Source organism: Electrophorus electricus, chromosome 6 (assembly GCF_041902795.1).
Source record: "Electrophorus electricus isolate QZ-2024a chromosome 6, ASM4190279v1, whole genome shotgun sequence".
Lineage (NCBI taxonomy): Eukaryota > Metazoa > Chordata > Actinopteri > Gymnotiformes > Gymnotidae > Electrophorus > Electrophorus electricus.
The window spans coordinates 16,680,001-16,704,986 of record NC_137502.1 but is presented as its reverse complement, the minus strand read 5'-3'; the positions used below and the strand labels follow the sequence as shown (position 1 = coordinate 16,704,986).

The following is a 24,986-nucleotide window of genomic DNA, read 5'->3' as shown; positions in this document are numbered from 1 at the left end:
GTAATGACAACGCAGACTGAAAAATAAACGTGAAGTTTACAGATGAAGTACAGACTGAAGAGAACCGCAATAGAAATTTGATTCCTTTTAAAGTAACTTTTTTATTACATAAACCCTCATAGAGTGCGCAATCCCCTAATGTTTATTCGCCAGTATGATTTTCCGGTCCGCAATATCTGTGTTCTCACATCAGAAAGGAAAAGCATTTCACCCCCATACCCCAGGGGCTTTGACTACCCTTTCCATGCTTAGTCCCGCCCTCACTCTAACCAAACATTTGCATGTAAAAAGACATAAGTCACCGAAACCTTAATTATGTCAAAAATAAAATTGACCGCACCGGGACAATGTTGTAACAAAGGATGCGTTGAAAGAAAGACAGTCGGCTTCCGAAATGGGATTTACGCTGGACAATGTATGTGATTCCAAACTTCTTAGAGTGTCTGCAAAGTTGAACAAGTTGGAGAAAACTTTCTGGTCAATCTTTGAGCCCGTTCTACCTTCACGGATGGAAATTAAATTGTATCGGGGAGGAAAACATGCCGAAAGGTCAGGACGCAAATTTCTCTCATGCAAGTGTCGCATTATTTAGTCTTTGCCTATTCGTTTGTTTTTGAAAACAGTTGACCCCGTTTCATACGCTCTTTTCTTTTTCGAAAGCAGCGCCAGTAACGTGTCGTTAAATGGGGACATTGTGGTAGTTTTCATGGCGTAAGTAACCACGAAGAAGAAAAAAACACTGGATCATTTATCAATGAACTAAAACAGGGAAATATACAAAAGACGGAGGACGGACGCGATGGCCGAGAAGGAGACGGAGAGTAAAGCGGGTGTTTATCGGAGTGTCTCTTTCAAAAAGCTGGAAAGCTGGAACGTAAATAATAGTCGTTCGGGAGCCGAGGATCAACACCACAAATCAGAGGATTTAGAGAGCAAAGCCCTTCCCCCTCAGGGTGCCGAGACAGCACTCGAAAACGCGCAGCCCTCGGATACGCATAGCGTTACTGTGTCAAGAAAAGTTTCCAAAATCTCAGCAGCCAGCCTCTCAACCGCAGAGCTAAAGAAAGGCTTCCCTCATACGATTTCGCCCTCGGTCCGCCTGCTCTCAGAAAAGTTCAGACCGAGCACACAGTCTACGCCGAGCTCAACTTCACCCGCGATTCGAAATACAGACGACTCTTTACAGGACGCTGGATGCTTATCTGATCAGATCAAAGATCCTCTAGAGCTTACAGCTGAAAAATGTACAGAACAAAAGTTTAATTCAGCTCAAGAGTCTGTATCTGGCTCTGATTCAGACAGAGGTCAAAGACGGAGGGTTCGAAAGACTGTAGGTGCCACAAACGCAGGTAAGAGCAGCTATTCTGAAATTACTGGCTCTGTCGACTGTAGCAGTAATGCTCTATATTCAGAAGATGATGTTTTTGTCTTAGGGGTTTCGCCATACAAGTCTCATCGCAGCTACCGCTCTTCCCATGGTGAAACTATTCACATTGACTCGAGCTGGCCAAGTGTAACAAAAATACGCAGGCTGTTTGGGGAAGGTCAGAGGAAGCTGCACAGTTCAACGTCAGATGCAGATGACTTGAAATTGACTGGCCATCACCTTCACCATTCCCTCAACACAAAAGAAGGCACCCCCTTAGACCAATGTGACAGACCACTGCAGCCAAGGACAGCCGGGCGACAGACATACAGCTCAGACCATGAACCTAACAGACAGTGTGTGGATTTCCTAAACCACACTGAGAATAAGTGTCAATGTATTAACTTTGCTTTTAGCACCGAAAAGTATTCTCAAGATGGTGATCTTAGCTGCACGAAAAGAAGGCAGTATCCAGATTTAAGAATAGAGAGCGAGAGAGGTATCAGAGTGGGAGCCGAGAGCCAGAGTGGCAGACCGGACGGTGACCTCCGGCCCTCTGCCCCGACACCCCCACCTCGCAGTAGTTCTGTCGCTCAGCCAGCCGGTTCTCACTCGTGTACTTATCGTGAGCAGCTGCAGGAAAGTAGGCAGAGAGGGACGTGGCCGTCAGACAGTTTGCATTCCTTGCATAGCTCCTCGCAACCTCAGACCAGCGCTTCAGTAGACGGTGCCAGCGCTCGTGGGAGACTGAGCTCCGGGGAAGAGGAGGACAGGGCTGGGGAACAGACAGCCAGGAGCCGCAGCAACGGAGGGACCGGCACGGACTTCTCCAGGAACAAGCATGGCGCGTGGGCCAAGCCGCTGCGACGGTCCTCGGGCAGTGAGGAAGACAGTCCTGCAGGGTTAGCCCACCACAGCAGGGACGTTCGCCGCCGCTCCTTGAGGAAAAAGAAGAAAAGCAGCTGCAGCAGAGGTGATGGGGAGTCAGACGACAGTGATGGACAGTCTGTGATGATGGAGCATCCTGAGTGTCACCAACAGTCCTGCGATGCCCAGACGGATGGCCGCAGGCTTGAGGGCTTGCGGTCCAGGGCCTGGCAGGCACGGGAACGGGGGCAGCCAGTTCAAGGTTCCTTCCTGGTTCAAGACACCTACAGGCGCCTATATAAAGGCGCTGAGGGACAGAACAGTACTGGGTCTGTCCCGTTTGTGTCCCGGGTGTCGAAAGTAAACATCCCCTCATTTCTTTCCAGTCCTTTGGGGTCAAGGAGTAGCAGCAGATACTCCAGCACTGAGACTCTGAAGGAAGGGGATCAGCCATCATGCACTTCCCCATCCTCCTCTTCAGTCCTAAGCAAGACTTATCATGGTAATGCCACTATGTACCGATGGCCAAGTTTTGGCCACGGAGACAACTTTTCTCGCACACCCGTTCGAGTCCGGCCGAGGCTGGTGCCTAGTTCAAGTCCAGGAGAGCGTGTCTCCAGCACTTCCGAAAGCAGAGCATCGCCCAGCTCTGTCTTTAATGAGAAAGATGCGGAGAGAATATCTATGTCAAATCCTGATATTGCTTCAGAGACCCTCTCGCTGCTAAGCTACCTGAAAACCGATTTATCAGAGCTGAGGATGAAACGGAGAGGACAAGAAGCAGAGGAGGGGCTGAAATCCAGCTTTCAGGGTGTTCAGGGAACACCAGCTGCATACAGAGTGGGCTCAAGAACCCCAGGGCTCACCGCCAGACGGCCTTCGCTGAAGGACCTCACTGCCACTTTGAGGAGGGCCAAGTCTTTTACATACTCAGATGTGCCATTAGGGCAGCGCTATTCCAAGAGTAGGTCAGCTACGAGGAGTTCCTCTGAACAGAGACTGGACTGCGAAGGGGATGGAGATCAGATAGTGGTCTCTGACAGGGAGGTGGAAAGTGATGATTGCAGAGGAGTCTATGGCTATGAAGAGCGCATGCCTACCCCTCTACAAGAATGCTACGTTCAAGAAGCCAGACGGGTAATAAGAGATATTTGTCGGATGAGTGCCGAGAAGGAGGAGGATGATTATGACAACAATGTAGATTTCAAAAGAAAAGAAGATTTTGACATGGAGGAAGATGGGGGAGAACCAGAAAAGTTTAAGCAACAGGAGATTGCAGTTGCTGGATATAAAGAACAGACTGATAGTGGAGAGAGTGAAAAGTGCTTACCGAGGAGAAATTCTGAAGAGAACTTGTTCTGTGATAAGTCACTGGATGAACTCTCTGGCCATGAGTCCAGCCTGACAGATGAAGGAATAGTCACAGAACCTGAGGCCGGCTCGTCCAGAGAGCCGACATCCAGCACAGACCTGCTGGGCCAGACACTCACTGCTTGGACTCAATCTGGACTGTATGAAGAACAGTCACCTGCTATGACACCAGAGAAGTCTCTCTCCAGTCGAACCCCCTCTGTAAGGACGGAATATGAGGCAGTGGCCATAGAAGGAGACATAAGCATCAATAAAAATGTAAATCAGGTGGCTTTAGAGGCCCCGCCTACTCCCAGTGCTCTTCGAAGACGGAGGAAGTTCTCCACAGCTGGAAACAATGGCTCTGACTCCAGTAATGGCAGTAACGGGGAGTCGAACAATGAGTCAGCATACCGTTCCCTCAGCGATCCCATGCCGCATCGGCACCGGCCTGTAACGGAGGATGGCGGCAGTAGTTTCTCCATGGACAGCAATTTGCTCGGTTCACTCTCCCTGAACTCCAAGGCAGGCATGGGCGTGGACTCGTCCGCAGCGGACCTGTCCGAGTGCACCTGCAGCGCGGCCAGCGACCTCTCGGTGTGCAGTGATGTTCTGCGAGACTACAGTACCGTGATCCACAGCATCGTGCACGAACCTGGTGCCATGGACCGGCTGACTGACGAGAAGGCGAATGGAAAAACGGTGAAGAAGAAGAGCTTCAGCGACCCCAGCCGGCGTGGAGAACTGGCCACCCAGGCACCAGAGGTCCAGAAGCGTCCAGACGAGCCCGTTAACGAGCTAGAGCAGACCATCCCACCTTCCAGCAGCGAGCCAATTTTGTCTGAACAAAGAGATGAGCTCTGGGAGCTGGGCAGCGAGCAAAAGCTGCCATGTTCCAGTACGAGGGCCCGGTCTCAGTCAGAGCATGCAATGCCCTCCCATCTAGACCGCAATGACAATTCTAAGATGGGTGATGAGATGTCCAGCTTCCCCTTTGACCCGAAGCTGGACCAGGTATTGTCTCCTTGCATAAGTCGACGCAGCTATAAGAAACGGACACACAGGGTCCCACATCAGCAGTCCTGTGTTGATGGGGAGGAGGAGGAGGAGGAGGAGGAGGAAGAAGAAGAGGAGGAAGAGGAGGAGGAGGATCAGGTTGTTGAAGATAGTCTGGACAAATCCACATCCATCCTGCCTCAACTGCCTCCACCTAATACCGGGCCCAAACATGGGCACAAATGTGGCAGGTTCACTGGTATGGCGCACATCACACCCACCAACACCCACACTACCCAAGACCAGCGAGATGGCTCCTTCAAGACCCTAGATCCCACACAGCCCCCACAACACAGCCAGAGGGAAGGAATGCCTTCTGTGGAGGATGTGACGGAACAGTACATCCTGGCCTTGAATCCATCTGAGGGGACTTCAAATATCCCTGCAACTAGTGATGGAGCTGTCATCGAGGGTGTTGGGTCCATTTCTGCAGCACCAATTGGCACCGATGAACCTCAACTGCAGAGGAAGTCCTCTGATGAGCTGTCCTCTGCCCAACTTAAAACCAAACCACGAGTGGTAAGTGACACAGTTTCTTCTCTGTATGTCTGTTATGTTGTTGATGCCTTTTATATGTCAGTATTTGACAGTTAATGAATTGGATGTGTGCTCTTATGCAGGCATTCTTGCCCTTTTACGTTCTTTTGTTGAGATCATTGGCACAGAGTGAAGATATCTGGTTTAGGGAGGGGGATTAATCTGAAACAGCCGCCGAAGTGTTCGGTTGAAATTTCTAAATTGAGGGTAAAGTGAGCCGAGTTGTTTTGCACGGTTCTCACATTTGTTTCAATTAGATGTAGTCTGCTGTAGTGGCATCCTGGACTGTGTTAGGCTGCATTGGAGAGAGAAATCACCCGGAGGAAAACTTGGAAAAATCTTAGGTGTGTGTGTTTGTATGTGTGATGGGGTGTGCTATGTCTGGTCGCGTGTCCATTTGCGGCCATATGTCTGACTGTGTGTATGCGAATCATTTGACAATATATGTCTCAGATTCCAGTGAAGTGAATTTATGCCCTGAGATTTGTTTTTGTGTGAATGTGATTGAAGGAGCAGATACAGTGTTTCTAAGAAAAACGAAGGGCTCTTTTTGGCGTACCTCTCGAGAGAGAGAGAGAGAGAGAGAGAGAGAGAGAGAGAGAGAGAGAGAGAGAGAGAGAGAGGAAATGTGGGAAGAGGCAAAGACAGAGAAAATAAAGTGAGAGAGAAAGTAAGAAAAGGAGAGAGAGAGAGAGAGACACAGAGAGAGATGTTTGTCTGCCCCATAGCCCTAACGTTCTCCAGTACATGTGCATTTTTTGGCTTGACTCTTTGAAAAGTCATGTTCAGACATTCTTTCTTGGCATGTTCTGAATTGATCACTTTATCTTATGTATTAGATGACGATTTAGCAGTGTAGTTTGATTTAAACATTTCTTAGAGCTTGAGTTCCCTTGGTGATCTTACTGAGAATTAGTCTCTTTATATTTCCTTGTTCAGGCTCAGTGTACTTGGGTATATGTAGATTGTGATTTACAATGAAGTAAATTCAGTAATTAATTTTTCTTTGTATTGTATTACTCTACTCGAGCCAGACAGGCCATACTTTAGCCTCTTTTAGTGTACCTTTTATGGTTATGCATTTTCTCGAGGTTTGGGTCCGTCCGACGCTGTTGCTTCATTATGATGTTGGTGCCAATGACCTGATAGCCACTGTTTTGTTTTGGGTTACCTGAGGCAAAACCAACATTCCTTGGCTTTTCTTTTGTAATATTTCTAGTTTTAAAAAATTAAGTGTCATTTTAAAAAACACAGAAGGCAAAGCACTTTCCTGCCCTTGGCTTTCAGCTTGGATAATTCAGTGTAATTTGAATCATCATTCACAACAGGCTCTGGAACAGGTATGTTACTCATGTGCAGTCTTGGACCCAATTTCGCTACCATAAACGCACATCGCAAAGGACAAAGTCAATTATACCAACCATATTTTCAGCTGTGTGGCGCAGGTGCTGCTCCAGATGGCTTTCAGCCGTGTGACGTTTGTATGACTTTGTTGCAGTTTATTAATTCATCATGTATATGGGCCTGTAGGTATCAGAGGGAGGAGACGTACTACAAAGAGCACGTCTGTGTTGCACCACGTTTGCCAAATGTAGCTCGGGCCCTGTCTCGAAGGCTCGAAACACAAAGGATTTATGACCTTTCTCGTCAAGTAATTTCCATCAGTTTCTCGTGAGACCGTGGAGTCATTGGGACCACGCTTGGTACATTCTTCCATATTGAAGAGCATGATGCCATTGCTGATATCAATCATGCTTACTGGGTTAAAGGCACAGAATTGGAATTTGTCGTGTGCTTGTTTAGTTGCTCAAACCACAAAGCCAGGGTGTGTATGTGTGTGAGGAAAAAATTGGGACAGCGGAAACCTGCCGGCTAAACATTCCTTATGGAGAGTGTGATGCAAGGGAACAGCATACACACCCAAGCACACTCCTAAGCACATGTGGCTTAACAAGAGTTAGGGACGCGAGCTCACGTAGTGGGAGGAGCCTTTGAACATGGTCTTGTCAAGAGGCTTCCATGTTGGCCTACTCTCACATGGAGGTGGGACTGAAGATCGGGTGGAGGTTGGGGAGGCAGTGAGACTGCCTGGAAGGGTGGCAGGAGGATAGAAGGTGAGGAATGGGTGTGGTGTGTGTGTGTGTGTGTGTGTGTGGTTTTTTGGTTTTTTGGGGCGGGGGGGGGTTTAAAGAGAGATTATTAATCAGGTTACAGGTCACAAGCAAAATGGGCTGCACACCACCCTCTGACACATTAACATATTCCGAGGCTGAACAGAGACTGCACTGTTTAGTTATTTCACATACATTTATTGTGCATTATCCATTATCCCCTTCTTAGGTTTAGGGTATTAAATGCAGTGGATGAAACCGTGGAACTCCAGGAACCAGGAAATGTATCCAGATTTAGTAATATTCTGCTGGAGGTGCAGGCATGCTCTGAGACACCACAGCCTGCACACAGGAGGCCCGGCGCCTAAAGCACCATATCTCCTCGACGATAGCGTGCCGGTGCTTAAGGAATCGGCATCTTAACTTCTTAACTGGGTCCTGCACCATAACCAACCCCACCGACATACATGTTTGCTGCTCTACTGTAACCAGAATGACTAGAGTTGGCTTATCTCTCCCGTTCCCTCCATCCTGTAGGGCAGAAAGCTGACCAGGCCTCAGCTGTGCAGCTGATAGCCCAGCCTGACTGTGTGGCTATATGGCACTGCTACTGCCTCTCTGTTGTTGGGATTGGCACCAATGTGCTGCTAATGTTATCCTCTCTAAAGGTTCTGTTTATAACCAATGCTGTTTATAGGAGTTCTCTCTCTCACACACTCACACAGACTCACAAGCGCGCACACACACACACACACACACACACACACTCTTTTATTTTTGGAGAAGGCTGAGCAAGTAAGATGGAAGGGTAACACTGACTGGTTTTCCTGCCTGTATTTTTTCCTCCTGGATGTTGAGAATAGCAGCAGACAAACTTAAGGTCATTCATATCAAATGTATTTTGTATTATTTGCTGCTGTGTGCATGTGTGTGTGCGTCTATGTGCATGCATTCATGTGTGTTTGAGTGCTTGGCTGGGGTCGAGGCCAACTCCTTTGACACCGGCCGTGTGGAGTGATCCTTCGCAGACAGGAAGCCAGGGAACAGAAACAGGAAGTTGTTGTGGTTACTGATGTGCTTGATGAGTTCCAGGGAGCTGGCTTGGAGCGAGTGCTGGGAAATAGTGTGCCAGACTTGAGTCTCCCCTCCACCCCCAAAGTCTTAATCCTCCACTGTCAAGTGCAGGGCCGATCCCCCTTTTTGGACTTTTACTGACTTCTCGCTATGTCCTGACCCCTCCCCCACAATCCCTAACTAGGGCTTCAAGCGTATGTCTTCTGCTAATTATCTCGGTCCTGGCCTCTGCAGTACTGATACTGCAGAAGATCGCTTTCTGCAAATGACCCCTTTAACAAATCACAAGATGATTTTAATTTGCACTGTGAGCATTCTGACCAGTTTCATATGCTCCATATGAGGGTTCCGTGGGGGTTTTGATGAATCATAGCATTCACATGAACCAACAAGCACAAATAGTTTTGGTCAGAATAATGCAGACCAATCTTTTGCCTTGTCACATCAAGAGTGCCGCAATGTGGTTTTAATATATTGGAAAGAATAGCGCAACTGCAATATGTAGTAATGTAATCGCAGTACAGTATTTATTTATTTTTACATGTGCTCTCCCCAAAAACACACACACACACTGTCCATTACTGATCCTCTCCTTATGTGTGTGTGTGTGTGTTCGCAAGACAGCACTGTCACTATGTTGATGCTATTCTGATTTTGGAGTGAGTGTATAAGGAGCTCAGCCTTAGCAGGGACGTGTGTCTGCCTGGATGTTCGTGTCGGAGAGGACGTGGGCTGTCCCCTCCCTACACCTTACCTAGACTCTGTCCATCCTATCACTCACTGTTCACTCCCACGCTGTTCTCTCGTCCATTTTCTGATCACTATCGGATGTTTTACCGATGCATTCTGGGATTTTTGTTTGGGTTTCCCCTCCCATCCCTCGTAGTGTATACAGTTTTTATGTCTAATCATTTTAGCCGGGCTTTCCCGCGGTCGTTTTCTCTGGCTCCCATACCACGGAACGTAGATTTGCATTCTTGGGCCCCTGGGACGTCGGTGACCGCCGCCGCCCACGGACACGGTCCGGTCCCTCCAGCGTGATGCGGGTTCGGATCCATGCGCACACGACAGGTTTCGGCTGATCGGGGTTATTGACGGCACAAACGCGTCCGTTTATAGTTTTCACTCTTTCTATTCTAGGATGATTGTTGGGTGACATTGCTAAGAAAAATGTATTCTTTTCTCAGATCCTCACAGCTGTCTGTAGTTAACTGTGGCCATTACATAGGTGTTATGCCAGAGACATTACCTGTGACCTTAGCCTGAGCCTGCTGGAGCGTGCTTTCTGCTCCTCTCTCTCTCTCTCTCTAAGCCATTTGCAGACAGTGGAGATAGAAGCATTGCAATGAGATGAGGTCATCGCCTTGATTCTCCCTGAAACGAGATTCGAGTGTGATCTCAGGTATGCCAGCGGAAGGGGGGGGGGAGTAGTGGAAAAAGAAAGTGCTGTTTGGCAGAGAGGGACCAGAATAAGCAAAAGAGCGACTGGCTGACCCAGGAGATGGGGAGATGAGTGAGGGGGGATAGAGTTGTGGTCACGCTGTGTTATTTTCACTTGAAAAGACAGGAGGAATGTGGCCTATCTTTCCTCACTGCACAAAGGCCTTGAAAGCCACACGAGGAGTGAAAGTGTGTGTCTGTGACTTTGCGCATTGAGGTTGAGAATGAGGGGTTCTTTTTGGGGGTATTTTTAAGGGGCCTGGTTGTTTCTGTAAACAGAATCAAGGGAGTACTGGCAAGTCAAATGTTTGCATACTTCCAGAACCTTCCTTTCAAACCTCCTTTTTTCCATATGCGCAGCACCCCAATCTCTGTCCTCATTATTGTCACATAACGTCTCCCTATCTCAGTTAGGAAATAAAGGACTGTCTGTCTTTGTTCTCTTTCTCTTGCTCTCACTCACTTTCCCTGTCTAATTCTTTCTGTCTCTCCTTTTTTCTCTGTCCTCCTTCACTTCTTCAGAACATTTTGCTGTTGGTGGTCTCAAAGTGCAACGCTTTGCTCCCAGTTCTGAAGAGGAGGAATACAGGGCTGCTTTATTGGGAAAATGTTTTAAATTTGTCTAACAGTAATGTAGAAGGGGAACGAGAGAAGGAGACTAACTCACTGAAACATCAAAACATGCCAGCTACAGCTCCAACAGCCTCAAATCTCAACTCACTAGATTAGGAGAAGGTAAACTTCAGAGAGTGATGGAAGATTGAATTAGCGTGTGCGTGCGTGTGTCATGGAGTCAGACTGTGTAATGGGTTACCAAATACACCATTTATACCATATATAGCACCACATTTGTTTTGCTCTGATCAGATCCAGCTGGAAATGAAATAAAGTGCATCAGTGCCATGTTTGGCCGCTAGCCTTTAACCTGCAGCTCTAATTTGGGTTCAGTCAGATTTGGACAAAAGTTTGAACATTTCAGGATGTTTATTTTGACAGGATTTATGGAAAGGAGTTGTCGAGAGGTTTGCCCTGAATAGGCAGGCTTCTTTCTGTATGTTCCATGTGGCTCTTTCACAGTCTTGGTTGGATGTTTTGAGATGTTGGATGTTTAGGCAGCTGTGTCTCAGAGAATCCTAGAAAGGCAATAACATTTTTCTCTTTACCAGAATGCTTGGTACACATGGTGAAATGAGTTCCTCAAAGAAAAGAGCTGTAGTGTCCTGTCCTGTTGGCCATGCTCACAGAGCGGGTGAAGGCTACGCATGAGAACAGGGTCACGGGGTGATGAAGCGGCCAACGAGCTCCATCTTTCCCATAGCACCCCTGGCGACGTTCCAAAGTGTGCTAGACTTCTGTGTGTGTGTGTTTCTTCCAACCGACTCTGCCCATGGGAGGGGCAGTAGGGAGGAAGAGAGGGAGTTTAAAAAAAGATGCTTCCATTGCCCCTTTCTCTCATCTGTCATCTCTGTTGGACGTGGAGTCCCAAACTGATTCATATACATTGATGTTTCCATCTCTTATTTATTTTCTCTCTCCCACTCACTCACTCACTCACTCTTCCTCGATGTTTTGTGTTTGTTTGTGTGTGTGTGTGTGTGTGCTGACATGAACTCTCCAAGCAACCGGAAAAGGTCTGCTCCCCAGTGAGGAAGTGCTTTGGAGGGAATTATCAGTGCATTTCCTAAAACATATTCTCTCTCTCCCTCCCTCCTTCCCTCTCTCTCTCTTTTCATGTTCTTTGTTTTGAAACACTTTGAGGAACTTCATATTCATTTGATAATGCTCTTAATGTACATTATTAGTAATAATGATTGTAAACTGTCTAGTTTGTAGTAATTATCAGTGGATATGTCAGATGTTTCTGACGTCTGGGGGACCCCTGGGGCCATTAATCAATTGCTTTGCTCAACAGTGTTTTTATAACAGTGATTACAGCCATTTTGCAGTGTTAAGATTTGCATGAGGAGAAATGTTACCATTATCGTTGCGTCTCCAGCGTCTCACACTTTCCTTGTCTGTTTTGTCTTCACTTTCTTTTTGCTTTGTCCCATTCTTTCTATCCTCACCTCCTGATCTCTCTCTCACTCACACTCACACACAAACACACACACGCTACAAGGGAGACACCCTTCATAATTACAGTCTGCTTTCTGCTTATGTCAGGCAAGTTGCTCTGAAACCCTTTCTGATGTCAGAGTCACGTGCACAGGGCGCAGGATGTCTGTGTGTATGTGCGTGCCTGTGCATGTTTCTGGATGTCATGTGAGGAAAAGTGTAGATTGTAATTAAACTGTGCATGCCTGCGTGTTACAGCCACTAGTGTGTTTTGTGATGGAGTGAAGGCAGCCCTGGCTTGACCGTGAATACAGTGGCGTGTTTGTGAACATGAACAGATGAAAACCTGCTCGCTTCCCCACGTCTTTCTATCTGGCCACTCCGTCACTTTTCTGTTGTTCTTTTGTTTTTTCGCTTTCTGGATCACTGTTTTCCACAAGCTTGGAAGACAGAAAGAACACCTCAGTGTAAAAGATCGCTGACACATCCAAGGAGACTTTTAAATGCTGCCGCGTTGGGGGGGGGGGGGGGGGCATGAGAGAACGACTGCATTCTTGAGACCCAGAGCCTCTCATTTGACCACAGTAACCTTTCGTAACTTGTTTTGTTTACAAAGTCTTTTAAGAAGAGCAAATCTTTAAACACTTACTCAAGAGATGGATCTTGATTTGAGGCCACTGTGCAGAAACTCCATCTCTCTCCAAAATGTCTTCCCCTTTTCATGGTTTATGGGGAACAAACTCGGTGCAGTACCGAGTTTCTGTTTGTGTCTGCTAAACACCATGATTCGTTCAGGCATTCTGTGACGTTTTCAAACTAATGAAGAGCTAAATGCTCCGAGGATTTTCCATGGATGCGGTCAGATCCTCTTGTGGAGGTACTGTGTTTGTGCATAAATCGGTGCTTTTCAAGCCTGTTTATACCATGACCTGCGCAGGTCTGCAGTTGTCCTGCTCTGACTACAATACCCTTTTCTCATTTTAGCTTTGCAAGAGAAGCTGGGGCACACCGACGAGCAGTGCACTAAGCTCTAGCAGGTGGCGGGATCCCAAACCCGCCTCAGTCCTCAGCTATTTCCTCGCCCGCGTCCCTCGCGCACAAAGTGAGCTCTGTGGTTGGCAGCGCTGGCCAAGGCATAACTGAGCGCGTGGGCCAACGGGACAGCCTCTCGCGCCCTCCGACAGACGCTCGCTCGCACGCTCGCTCTCCTCCGCGAGGGGTCGCGGCCGCTCGAGAGCAAAGCTGGCCGTCAGGCGCGTTTCCGTTTCTGCTGTCAGGACAGCGCAGCGCCGACCGCCAGGACCTTAGCTAATGCTAGCTGGAGTCAGCCTATAATAAGACTTTTAGCTGATGCCAGCTATAGGCCGAAGGGCTGTAATCAGACTCTTAAATAATACGAACTATGGTCAGCCTGCAGACGCGTAGCTAACACTAGCCGTAATTAAACCATAATCATGCACTTACCTAATGCTAACCATAGTCGCGCACGTTAATTCCAAGTCTAATCGTGCTGCTGTCAGTCTCTTGAAGTCTGACAGGATCCTGACAACAGGTAAGCATTAGCTAATTCCCTGATATATTCGCCGTTCTGTATTTTGTTTTCCCTTTCAATGTCTTATAGGTTCTTGGTGTAGGGCTAACGGTGTAGTTTCCTGTCTGCGTGCGTGTTAAGCGATTACTCTGCTTAGTGCCGGGGTGATGACCTGTGCGCATGTGCAGACAAGGCTCTCTGTTTTGCTTCATGCCCTCGGTGCTGTAGTGCGCTCTCGCCTTGGCCGTGGTTTTACCCCACCGCGTTCACGTACGTTGCCCTGCACACGCTGGAGTAGAGAGCACCGCCCAGACACTTCACATGGCGTCGCTGCGTTTGACTCTGCTCGTGTTTGGCATTCGCTCCGCGTGAGAGGGCTCGAGAACTGATTTTGTATGACTTTCTGGCACTGTTGTTTGACAGTCCCAAAATTAGCCCGCGTTTTGGTTTTCCCTTTTTCAGTTCTCTTTTTCTTTCTTTCTTTCTTTCTTTCTTTCTTTCTTTCTTTCTTTCTTTTTCTTTTTTTCTTTCTTTTTCTTTCTTTCTTTCTTTCTTTCCTGGGGTGGGTGGGGGGGGGGCAGTTTTCACCAGAAATGTTTTTGAAAGGAAACCAAGTGGTGGGCTGGAACAGGAAGGTTGGCTCGGGCCGCAGCGTAGAATTGCGGTACGGAAGCCAGGTCTGTCATGAGAGGAGACAGGCGCCTTGCCACTTGCTGTCCCAGCAACCCTCACGCTGTCTCGGGCACCCGAGGACACTTCTTTCCCTTGTTCCAGGTCTTGCTGTGCCAGCTCAGTTTGGACTGGCAAAAGCTGGTACTGATGAGGCTGAGGAACCTCTGTTCCTCTTTGTTCTATCTGCACTCTCTCTCTCTCTCATTTCTCTGAGCCATATGTTTCTGTTTGTGCTGCTAAACTGATTGGGATCTCATGCAGTTTGAAAGAGGCCCCTGCATGTGCTTCTCCTGACAGTGCTCCACATCTACGCGATATCAGAGAGTTCCGGAAGCGTGAACTTCATCCCTGCATCCCTGTTCCACTCTGACTCCTCGTGTTTTCTTTGGGTAGCAAGAGTGAGGGGGCGTCGGGGTTGGAAACGGCCTTTGCGTGTCTAACTCTGAATTCCGGCGCAGAGTCATGATTTATTTGACAGTGTAATTTACCTATTACCAGCCCCATGGTTCTTTTCATTAGCACAGAGTGCATCTCTCTCTCTCTCTCTCTCTCTCTCTCTCTCTCTCTCTCTCTCTGGCCATACAGACCTGGCAAAGTCACTTTCATCACAGTATACATCAAACCACACATGCCCTGCAGTGTCACTGAGAAGCATTACAGAGCATCGGGGACCTGCATTCAGCATGAAACCAGTCATTACCAAAACGCACACAAACAAGTTATGTAAATCATTGGCCTGATAGTATTTCTGCGTGAGGAGTCCTAAGCTGTTATAGTAACCGGAATTACACTTTTTGATACAGAGGAAAATGTAGTGGTGAAGTGATCGTTGGGTCGAACTTCATTAATCCCGTGGAGGGGAGGGTAGCAGGTTGTTCCATGCACCTGGTTTTCATACCATTTCACAAACACATTCTGATGTTTGTTGTTGGCTTTAGTATGTTTAGCAAAGGAGCTGAGGGGATGTGCTGGGTGGCTGGGAAGAACACCCTTCCCAACAGTTGAACCATACAATAGTTGATTTGAACCATACAATAGTGCTTATTCCAGAGTGTTTACTAGGCTCGTTAATACCGTGATAAATGTTGGTGGTGAGCTATTCGAAAGACTCCTCTCAGAGTGTGTACAGCAAGCATGTGTCGCAGGCAGACACCTTTACCTCCCAGAAGCGTCGGCACGGCTGCCGGTCTACGCGTTAGATGCGGGAGTCCGATATTTATACGTAGCAATGGGCAACAGCTGTGGTCAGACAGCCGATCAGATTCCATGCTGTTTCATTTTAGATCCAGATGAAGGCAACTGATCTCCAGACTGAACTTGCGTTACTGGGGGGAGGTTTTTGTTTTTTGTTTTGTTTTGTTTTTCTTTTTTTTTTAAAGAGTACGACTGGTCACGTGTGTGATGCTCTAAACCTGCGAGTAAATGCGTGCAGTCATGTATTTGCTAGATATGTACCCTTCATACGTAGGTGCAACCTTATATATAGGTGGTTCCATTGGATGTTCTCAACCTCTGGCTGGACCCGTCTGGATCAAGATTTGCCCAATCCCTAATGACCCTAATTTCCCAACTAATGATGATGGTGATGATTGGGATAATGATAATGATGCCGGATTGTATGTGTATGGGAAGGCAGGCTGAGGATGCTCGGGCAGAGGGCAGGCAGAGATATGCCCATCACGGATGACAGCTGAGTGACCGTGTGGTAAATCCTGCTATTATACTCTGATTGACCTCTCATGAATTAGAAGTCTGTGCTTCTTGGATCATGTAATAGGACCCTGGAGCTTGGTATTGCACTGCACTCTCTCTCTTTCTGTGTGTGCGTGCATGCATGTAAAATACTTTCTTTGCCCTAAATTGCTAGCATAAATGTTGTTTATTCTACCCTAAAAATCTTGTTATGCCTAATAAGTGGTCGATTCAATTTTTGCAGCCCTGGAGTGGGCTTGGACTAGATGAATGTGCCAGTGTGTAGTTCAAAAGCTGGTTTCTCCAAGATTTCACTTGCTTTCATCTTTACAGTCTTTTTGCACTCAGGAAGTATTATGTCATTTTCCTCCTTCAAAGATGAATCGGGTCTGCCTGGTGTCGGTGAGGTGGCGAGAGCCTAATCCGATAGCGCCCATGTAGTTGGTGCCTTCATTATGGTTCTCCTGAAGTGAGAACTAGCCTTTAGCTTCGCCCATATACATGCATGCACGCGCGCGGGCACGCACACACACCGGTATTCCGTGGAGCTGAGGCTGGGATGTTATGTGGGGAGCTGTGTTAGGCTCACTCTTTAATCTCTGCATCCTCAGTCATTCTCCTACTCTCCTCCCCCATATAAACGTTATGTCGCGTCTTTATTCTTGTCCTGCACCCCCCCCCCCCCCCCCAGAAACAGCAGGACACATGCAGCTGTAATAACACGGCCTGCTTCTCCATTCTTCCTCCCCTCAGATTCAGGGAAGAGGTGTGGTTTGGGCACGCCTTAAAGAAAAGTGGTGGTGTTTTGGGGGGCCTTGTGGGGGTTTTTAACAATCTTGCTGGCAACATACAATTACATGCCTCCCCGTGATGGATGGCAACCCAGTTTTAGCCAATGTGTCCTGGGGCAAAGAGAGGGAACACATGGGCGTCTCTTCACAGTCGTAAGCTCACATTAATGAATAACCTTCGCAGCCCTCTTTAATAATCTTGCTCAAAATGATTAGTCTTCGGGTAGTGGCAGAGCGGAATGCCATGACCGGTGCAATCTTTACTTTTGTGCTTGCATCTGCCCCACTGTGTAAAGATGGAGAAGAAAACCTAGGTGTCGAGCTTCCCCTTTCCTCCTTATTGGCCACGTTACAACCCCCAGCCCGGCCCAAGTTTTTAAAGGTTGGAAGACGCAGTCATCGCAAGGCTTTGATCTTTGTATCGCACAAACCGAAGCCTGTGAGCATCCGAGACCTTACCGGTGAGGTCGCCGGTGTATTTTTGCACTGTACCTCATTTAGAAAGCATGCAGGACTGCGCCTTGCTCGGTCTTTTAAGGCTCCTCCTGCTTCAGCATATCCACCAAGTTTAGTCTAACTTAAACTGAGTTTAGTGGTTTTAGTTTACTGCAAATTCACACGCAGGGCGCCGTGCGTCGCGTTATATGCCGTCACTCCACAGGTGTGACCCCGCACGGGATGGAGGTTCCATTCTGTTTCTCCAGCCCCCCTAGCCCTGCCTGTTCCCACTGAGCTGGGCCACGGACTCCACCTTTGTGGAAGGGTGCTGTCTCACTATCTGGGGCTATTTTTAACCTTCAATCTGGCTTTGTCTTCCAGCTCACATCTGGTTCTTATTCATTGGAACAGCAGCCATTCCATAAAAGACAAAGTTGCACTTGGTATTAGGAAAGAACAAAGTTGCAGATATGAAAATATAACCTACTGTATTCCTCTCTCTCTCCCTCTCTCACTGTGTATTCTGTTCCTTCTGTCCAGCTTGTTATTAAGCATTTCAGTTGCTGGCTTAACAGAAAATCTATGAATGATTGGATGCGGGCAGTTTAATTCAGGCATGCTTTTGTTTTCAGAAAGGATTCCATCCCATTTCCTGGGTTGCCCTGCCACAATGAACTGATGCGAACAGCAAACTGCAACTCAGTTCAGGAACCTGTTCAAGTACATTTATAAAGCAAACAGCTGAAATTCTATGGAGCTGCCTTATTGTAAGAGGAAAGAATGAGTTCTGTCTCTCTGGCATGTTTTGACTAGAAAAGGCTTATGAAGGGAACTGAAATTATTTTAACAACATTTATTAATAAAGCTGCAAAGGAAATGACCCTCTGTCTCCTGACACTAATGCCCTTGATTTGAAATGCAGCACATCTGTGTGTCTGTGTGTGTCCACGCATGCACACGCACGCGTGTGTGTGTGTGTGTGTGCGTGTATGTGTGTGTATGTGCACGCAGATATCAGACACTCGTTATCTGCCAGTGTTTACACTCAGCAGCATGTAGGCCACCCGACCCTGACCTCCCTCCGACCTTTGACCTCACCCCTGCAGTTATATACCCCCCACTGGAGGTATTTACCACCTACAGGAGTAAAAGGTGAGAAGATACAAGTGAGGTGAGCTTGGCGGGGGCGAGGGCCCCTCTCCGGTGACCCCTGCCCTGTCCCCTAGCCGTGGAGTGTGTTCACAGCATAGTGTTTAGGTGTAGTGTTCAGACTGGACGTGCTTGGCTGAGTGTGGCGTCTGTGCACTACACCCCCTACCCACCTGTACATCCAGTGAGTTTAATGATTAAAGTTATTGTTGGAGTAGCATGCCTAGCAGCAAAAAAAAACAAAAAACCCTTGCTGGCAAACAAGGCTTGCTTCTCGAGCAGAACTTCCAGAAGGTTCTTTGAAGATTTACTCTCTTTGAGCTGGACTGGACTGGATGTTTTATCTGCGTAGAAATCCCACAGCAGGCGTTTCGGGGCACACTGAGGGACAGTACCACGTTAAGCTTGGCATGGGGGTATTTGGAAAACATGCCTGCTCTTCTCTCAACAGTGTGCAGTCAGCTGTTAAAGTGTAAGCCTGGCTGTGGGTGTGGAAGCTGCACCTCAGTGGGGGGCTGGAGGTGAAACCAAACACAATTACCATGGTCAGGAGGAACCATCAGTCATTTATGACGGTCATGTATGTTTTTGGTTAGCCTATATAGCATTAAGCACATTTATGAGCTTCTGGTGGGGAAAAAAAAAGCTCCGAAACGATTGAGTCGGAATTACACTTTTTAGAACAAGTTTTTCTTGAGCATCATGGAGTTTAGACTGTAGTGGTAACATCGGGTGAGTCATCAGAGAGAGATTTAAAACACTCTCTGACTTAGTTTTCCGAAGTTGTCATGGCAACCGCCACTCTGTGCAATGTAGAAGTATTACATTGATTGCATGACTGCCAAGTCATGTGACTTCTCCTGCCTCTTGAGCGGCATTTGACAAGTAATGTTTAGGCATGAGGTATGGGTGGCAGTAATGGCCAGGCACGAGGTCGTACTAGCAGTGATGGGCTGGCGTCATTGGCCTGACATAAGGTCACGGCGCGAGTTCCACTTAGTCAGAGGTAAAAGAGAGCACGGGCACGTCACTCTTCTGTCTCTCTCCCTCCCTACTTCTCCCCCACTTCTTAGTGTTACACACCGTTACTTCTAAACTTTTGTATGTGTTTAGTAACAAAGCTGAAATGAGACTGGAGTTGCCGCTATCGGGTTTATTTTCCTTCTTTGCTTCCCCTAATCTCCTGCGCTCCCTATCCAAAAATAGCACATCGATAACCGCAGCCGGCGTTGTTTGTCGTCCGTGGGATGTCCCGCGCTGCCACTTTGCCGCCGGCCGGGGGTAGGTGGGATTTTGCCGCAGTGTCCTGTCCCCCTCCGGCTGTGACTGGGCGGGATGGGATTGTGACTGTGGTTTGGGCCTTCCATTCGAGCCCTTTGTTACCATAATGATTGTGGATGCTTGCAGAACGTTCTGGAGGGAAAGCGGGTTGTTTGGGGAGAGCCTGTGTGTTTCTATAAAGAGCATGTGAAATTGTATGGCCATGGGAATAAAGTTTTCTTATGATGTTTAACAAAACACAACTCCTCTCTCTCTCTCTCTCTCTCTCTCTCTCTCTCTCTCTCTCTCTCTCTCTCTCTCTCTCTCTCTCTCTCTCTCTCTCTCTCTCTCTCTCTCTCTCTCTCTCTCTCTCTCTCTCTCTCTCTCTCTCTCTCTCTCTCTCTCTCTCTCTCTCTCTCTCTCTCTCTCAATAAATGGAGAGGGAGGGAGACTCAGTAGAGAGGCCGGAAGTTAAAAAACCTGAAGTGAGAAGGAAATGGATCTCACTATATCTTTTTTTTTTTAATGTCTGTTGTGTAGTAAAAGTTTTGGTAATATGTGATTTGATTTTGACCCACTTTAGCCAAATCAAAGGACCTAATCACTTTCTGTCTCACTCTGTCTCTCAGCCAGATATTTGTTTAGTTAGTTAGTAATCGGGCGGTTCTGAACACCCAAAAAGACAGACAGACTGTGAGCTACCGGATCAGGGAGGATCCTGATAATACACTAAATATATTTTCTGCCCCATGTTACCCCTCTGACCTGTGTGTGTGTGTGTGTGTGTGTGTGTGTGTGTGTACATACATACATATGTGTGATGGCATGCGATTTGAAGCATTCATTTCGTACCTCCTGAATTCCTGCATTTCATCCAGTGCCCTGAGGCTCGGCCAGCTCCCTCTGGGCAGGGGGTGGTTATGAGGGGGTGTATGTACAATCAGAATGGAAAAATAACCAAATTTGTCTTTTCCTGAAACCTCTTTCCTAAACAAGCACTCTGAGAGTTATTTCTGTCCCCTCTGCGTCTCTATGTCTGCTAACACCACCAGTAAGATATAACCGCTGCCACCCCCCAGTTTCTTTTGCTGTGGAATGTTCCAGATCGGTGCGCTGCAGGGTGGAGGTGTAGCTGAGTCGACCTCTCTGGGTTCTGGCTCGTGGGTACTGGGTTTGGACCTGTCGCAAAGCCCTCGGCGCTGGACCTGAGCTCGGCCTGGTGGGGAGGGCGACAGGCAGCTCTGCGTGACTCCAGCTTGCGGAGGGCATGAGAGAGGGAGAGGGAGGGAGAGAGAGAGAGGGAGAGAGGGAGGGAGGGAGGGAGAGAGAGAGCCTGATCTAATCACTCTGAGAGTGCAGTAGACTCGGGGCCAAAGCCCGCATGGCTCCGGCAGAAAGCTGCCATATTAGGAGAGAGAACGAGAGGAGGGGGGGATGGGAGAGAGGAGGTGAAGAGACCAACATCAGTGCTGCTGCTTTCATTCTTTCACTTTCTCTCCACTCTCTGAAATGTGCCCATCTCCCTCTGACTGTCCTCCCAGCTAATTCACTGTCTTCCATCTCTTCTTCGTCTTTCTTCATCTTCCTGGACGTTTCCTTTCTTTTACATTTGGCTTCAGCAACTCAATTCTGTTAGTTCACCATTGTTCCAGATTGTGTGCCTGTGTATGTGTGTTTGCACACATGTATTGGACCTGCCACTGTATGTTTAAGAAATCTCCAACATTTTTACAGTTAAGATTATAGATTGAGATTAAGAGGCTGCAGCATGTTTACAAATAGTTACAAATGAGTCACAAGGTTCCTCTTTCCCCTGAATCTCTCTCTCTTTCTCTCTTTCTCTCTCTCTCTGCTCTCTCGCTTTTCTTGAACATGACGTAGCACCTCCCTCGGTCAGCCTTATTGCCAAACACAGTGTTATTTAGAGAAGAAACTTCAAACCAAATATAGAGGCACAGTGTTATATTTGGGCCTCTCTCTCTCTCTCTCTCTCTCTCTCTCTCTGTTATGGCGCGTGTGTGTGTGTGTGTGTGTGTGTGTGTGTGTGTGTGTGTGTGCGTGCGTGTATGTACCACTGCTTGGAACTCTGTCAACATAAGTTGAGACTTTTTTTTTTTAAAGCATTCTATCTCTCTCCTCACATCACACCTCCTCTCCTCTCCTCACATCACACCTCCTCTCCTCTCCTCACATCACACCTCCTCTCCTCTCCTCACATCACACCTCCTCTCCTCTCCTCACATCACACCTCCTCTCCTCTCCTCACATCACACCTCCTCTCCTCTCCTCACATCACACCTCCTCTCCTCTCCTCACATCACACCTCCTCTCCTCTCCTCACATCACACCTCCTCTCCTCTCCTCACATCACACCTCCTCTCCTCGCACCTCTTTTCCTCTCGTCACCTCACACCACCTCTCTTCACACCTCCTACTCAGTACAAAGTACTGCATCTGCATGAGAGCACACACAACAAAGTGTGTGTGTGTGTGTGTGTGTGTGTGTGTGTGTGTGTGTGTGTGTGTGTGTGTGTGTGTGTGTGTCTGCCACTTTTCATTGTCAGAAGGAACAGAAATCCTGATTTTGACAGAAACAATCACGTTAGAGGCTCTTTTTATCTGGCTCCTCCATTCACTTGAGAAATACTGCTGTGAGAACTGAGTGTCTCTCTCTCTCTCTCTCTCTCTCTCTCTCTCTCTCTCTCTCTCTCTCCATCTCCACCCCCCCCCCCCCACGTTTGCTCTCTCTCATTTATTCTCACTCTTAACTGTCTGTCTCTCTCCCCATCTCTCTGTTCTCCATCCTCTCCTGTACAAACCCTCTGTATCTCCTGGTGAGATCATCCTGAGATGATGTCACAGGACACCCCCAGGGCACGATGAAGAACAGACGTGCCTTACACAAGTAGCCCAGCCTAGTCCCGCTGGCTGGACCTACGGCCCCGTTGTACTGTCCTGAAGACCTCGTTCCCAGGCCCCCATACGGTCTCTGCAAAACAAACAAAAAAAAAAAGCGAGTGAGCTTTAGCAGCCCGGTCCAGCGTGAGCGGCTGTCCTGCTCTAACTCAGCCCGCTGGCTCTAGCACACACGGGGCAAGTCCACGAGCAATTACAGTGTGTGTGTGTGTGTGTGTGCCGTGCGTTTAAACGCAGCAAAAACCTTCCACCGAGGGTGTGTAGGGGTGTGTGTGCGTGCGTGCGTATGTTCAGCGGTCACCAGAAAAGGCCAATAAGAGGCTGTTACAGGATGGTTCTCACTCCCTGCACAGTGCTCCTCACACGGAGACGGGGTAATGCTCCTCACATGGGCCTCACACTTCTTTGTTCAGTAACAGGGATAGTGGAAGAGAAGGCAAAAAGAAGAAGAAGAAACAACGCAGAGTTGTGGGAGCAGAATGATGATGTACGGGGTCATGACGTAGTTCACGTCAGTGTGCTGAGGCTAGGTCTTCTCCAGTGTCACGCTGTCCTCCTGAACACACAGTAGTGCATTAACGTGTGGAGCACACCACAACGTTACCTTGCGTTAGGCTGCCACAGCGATGGTGTGTACAGTGACTCCTATTACACTCCAATATGCAGTCAACCTTTTTTAATGTGAATGTTTCGACAAACCACATTCAGCCATGTGGCCTAACAAACTTCCCACTATGCAAATTAAGCATCCTGCCTTTAATAAAGTCCAACAGGAATACCAACAGGAATTTTTTTTTTTTTGGAATCAAATGATTTTGCCTTTAGCATGGGGAGCAGAGTAATCAGAACATGGTGATTTGTCGATAGCGCGCAGCCCTACCAAAAAATGGAAAACGCTTTGAATCGGCTTTGGCACAGAGCCAGGGCTTCTCCACTTACCTGTCACTTTATCTCCCCTGTCTCTCTCTCTGTCTCTCTCTCGTCTCGTCACACGTGGCCTAGCCTGCTATTGTTGCCCCTTTATTCGGGGGGAGAACCGGTGAACCTGATCCCGCTATTCCTGTGCGTGGGGGCAGGGTCAGCTGACGTGGCCATGTGCTGGGTGGAGTCTGTAAAGACGCCTGGCCTGTTCTGGCACGGGCAGAGAAGGAGTGCTGTAAATCGCAGCGTGTACTCTGCCACTGGCAGGAAAAGGCCTCTGTCAGCTCTGGAGTAAGGTCATATATCTATTCGCAAATAGTGCCTAGGGAGCAGTGAAGCTGTGTGTGTGTGAGAGAAGAGTACAGGAAAACTTCCTCACTCTATACGGCTTTCTAAACACCAATTTTCGAGATGAGGGTGACCTTTGACCCCATTTTTACCAGTAATGTCCTATAAAGGCAGCTGGTGCGTACGTTTTATTGCCCATCGCCTTGAAGGCTGCAGGATTTTCCCTCCATAAATGCCAACACATGCCTGGAGATAGTTGCACTGATGGCCATTGTTGTATTATGTGACGACCTGTGTAGTGAGGTTTTGATTAAGGGACTTTTTCCTCTAACACATGATGACTTGTGAACACACAGTCACAGCTGGGAGAATAAAATGCAGAATTTCTTCTAATGGTAAAGGACGTCACCTGTCACAATACGGCTGCTGTCCCTACCGCATACTCCGACCTTTCCACCTACGAAATGTTCACATTACTGCCATCTGACTGCTTACAGAGTCCTTGGAGGTACACTTGTCACACCTCAGGGGGGGGGCCGCGACGGACCCTGATGATACACGTTTATGGCATTTAGCTGACGCTTTTATCCAAAGCGACTTACAATTATGACTTGGTTATAATTGTTCAGGGGCCCAACAGTGGCAACTTGGCAGTGGTGGGGCTTGAACCAGCAACCTTCGAACTACAAGTTAAGTACCTTAACCACTGAGCTACCACTGCCCTGGCTGTGCGCGTGTGGCTGACGGCTGCCGTCGGTGCGATGCGGGGAGGGCTTTAGGGCCTCCGCCCACCTGGCTTTTCCCTGGCAGGCTAAGTGGTGTGATGAGACGTGCTTTAAGTGGCCTTCTCAGGGTTCATCCAAACCATCGATGGGGAGCTCCCTGCTATCCCCTTCGCTCACAACCATCTCAACCCCCCCCCTTTTTTTTTTCCCTCAAGTATGGTACATTCCTCTTGCTCCTTTGACCAAACAGCTGTAAATAATTCTCTTTAAGTTATTCATTTGTGAGATTGTTTTCATGGTTGAGGGAGGAAGTGACTGAAAAGAGAGGTAGGAAGAAGGTTGAGAGAGAGAGAGAGAGAGAGAGAGAGAGAGAGCTCAGTCTTCTTATTCTTTAATGGCATAGATGTCAGGTAATGAAATGAAGCTAGAAGCATGGTTTTTCTTCGTTGTGCTATGCTGGTGCTCGTGTGTGTGTGCGCACACGTGCGTGCATACATGTGAGGTGCGTTGGCTGAGGTCAGACCCCCTCTTGCAGTGGCAGGGGGGCAATTTCATAGGTGCAGTATTACATTCTGCTCGTGCTGTACTGGAATCTGCACTGTCACACACACACACACACACACACACACACACACACACACAGATGGACCCAAGATGACATTCAACAAAGTACATGCTTGAACATGCATATGACTTAACTGACATAAGTATCTGTGTATGTATATATAATCACTCACACACACACAC

The 24,986-nt window shown here is 48.0% G+C and overlaps 1 protein-coding gene and 1 long non-coding RNA gene across 10 annotated transcripts in view; one reads left to right on the top strand and one right to left on the bottom strand.

Annotated features, from left to right (window-relative positions):
• The first annotated feature begins 204 nt into the window (after nucleotides 1-204).
• The window catches only part of arhgef17 (Rho guanine nucleotide exchange factor (GEF) 17), a 55,615-nt gene continuing 30,833 nt past the window's right edge, over nucleotides 205-24,986 (top strand). For 3 of the 9 annotated variants that reach the window (XR_014124140.1, XR_014124139.1, XM_081715837.1), the window contains exon 1: nucleotides 205-5,158. Coding sequence is in view for 7 of the 9 variants with exons in the window: in XM_081715837.1 (XP_081571963.1) it covers nucleotides 800-5,158 (4,359 nt within the window). In the remaining 2 variants the exon portion in view is untranslated. The remainder of the gene's footprint in view (nucleotides 5,159-24,986) is intronic. The other 6 variants (XM_035525034.2, XM_081715836.1, XM_081715834.1 and 3 more) reach the window with 4 other exon arrangements.
• LOC145658557 (uncharacterized) lies at nucleotides 22,145-24,510 on the bottom strand. The gene is made up of 3 exons (XR_014124141.1): nucleotides 23,245-24,510; nucleotides 22,607-22,708; nucleotides 22,145-22,378 (listed from the first exon to the last, which is right to left on the bottom strand). It is a non-coding gene; the product is annotated as an uncharacterized LOC145658557 (long non-coding RNA).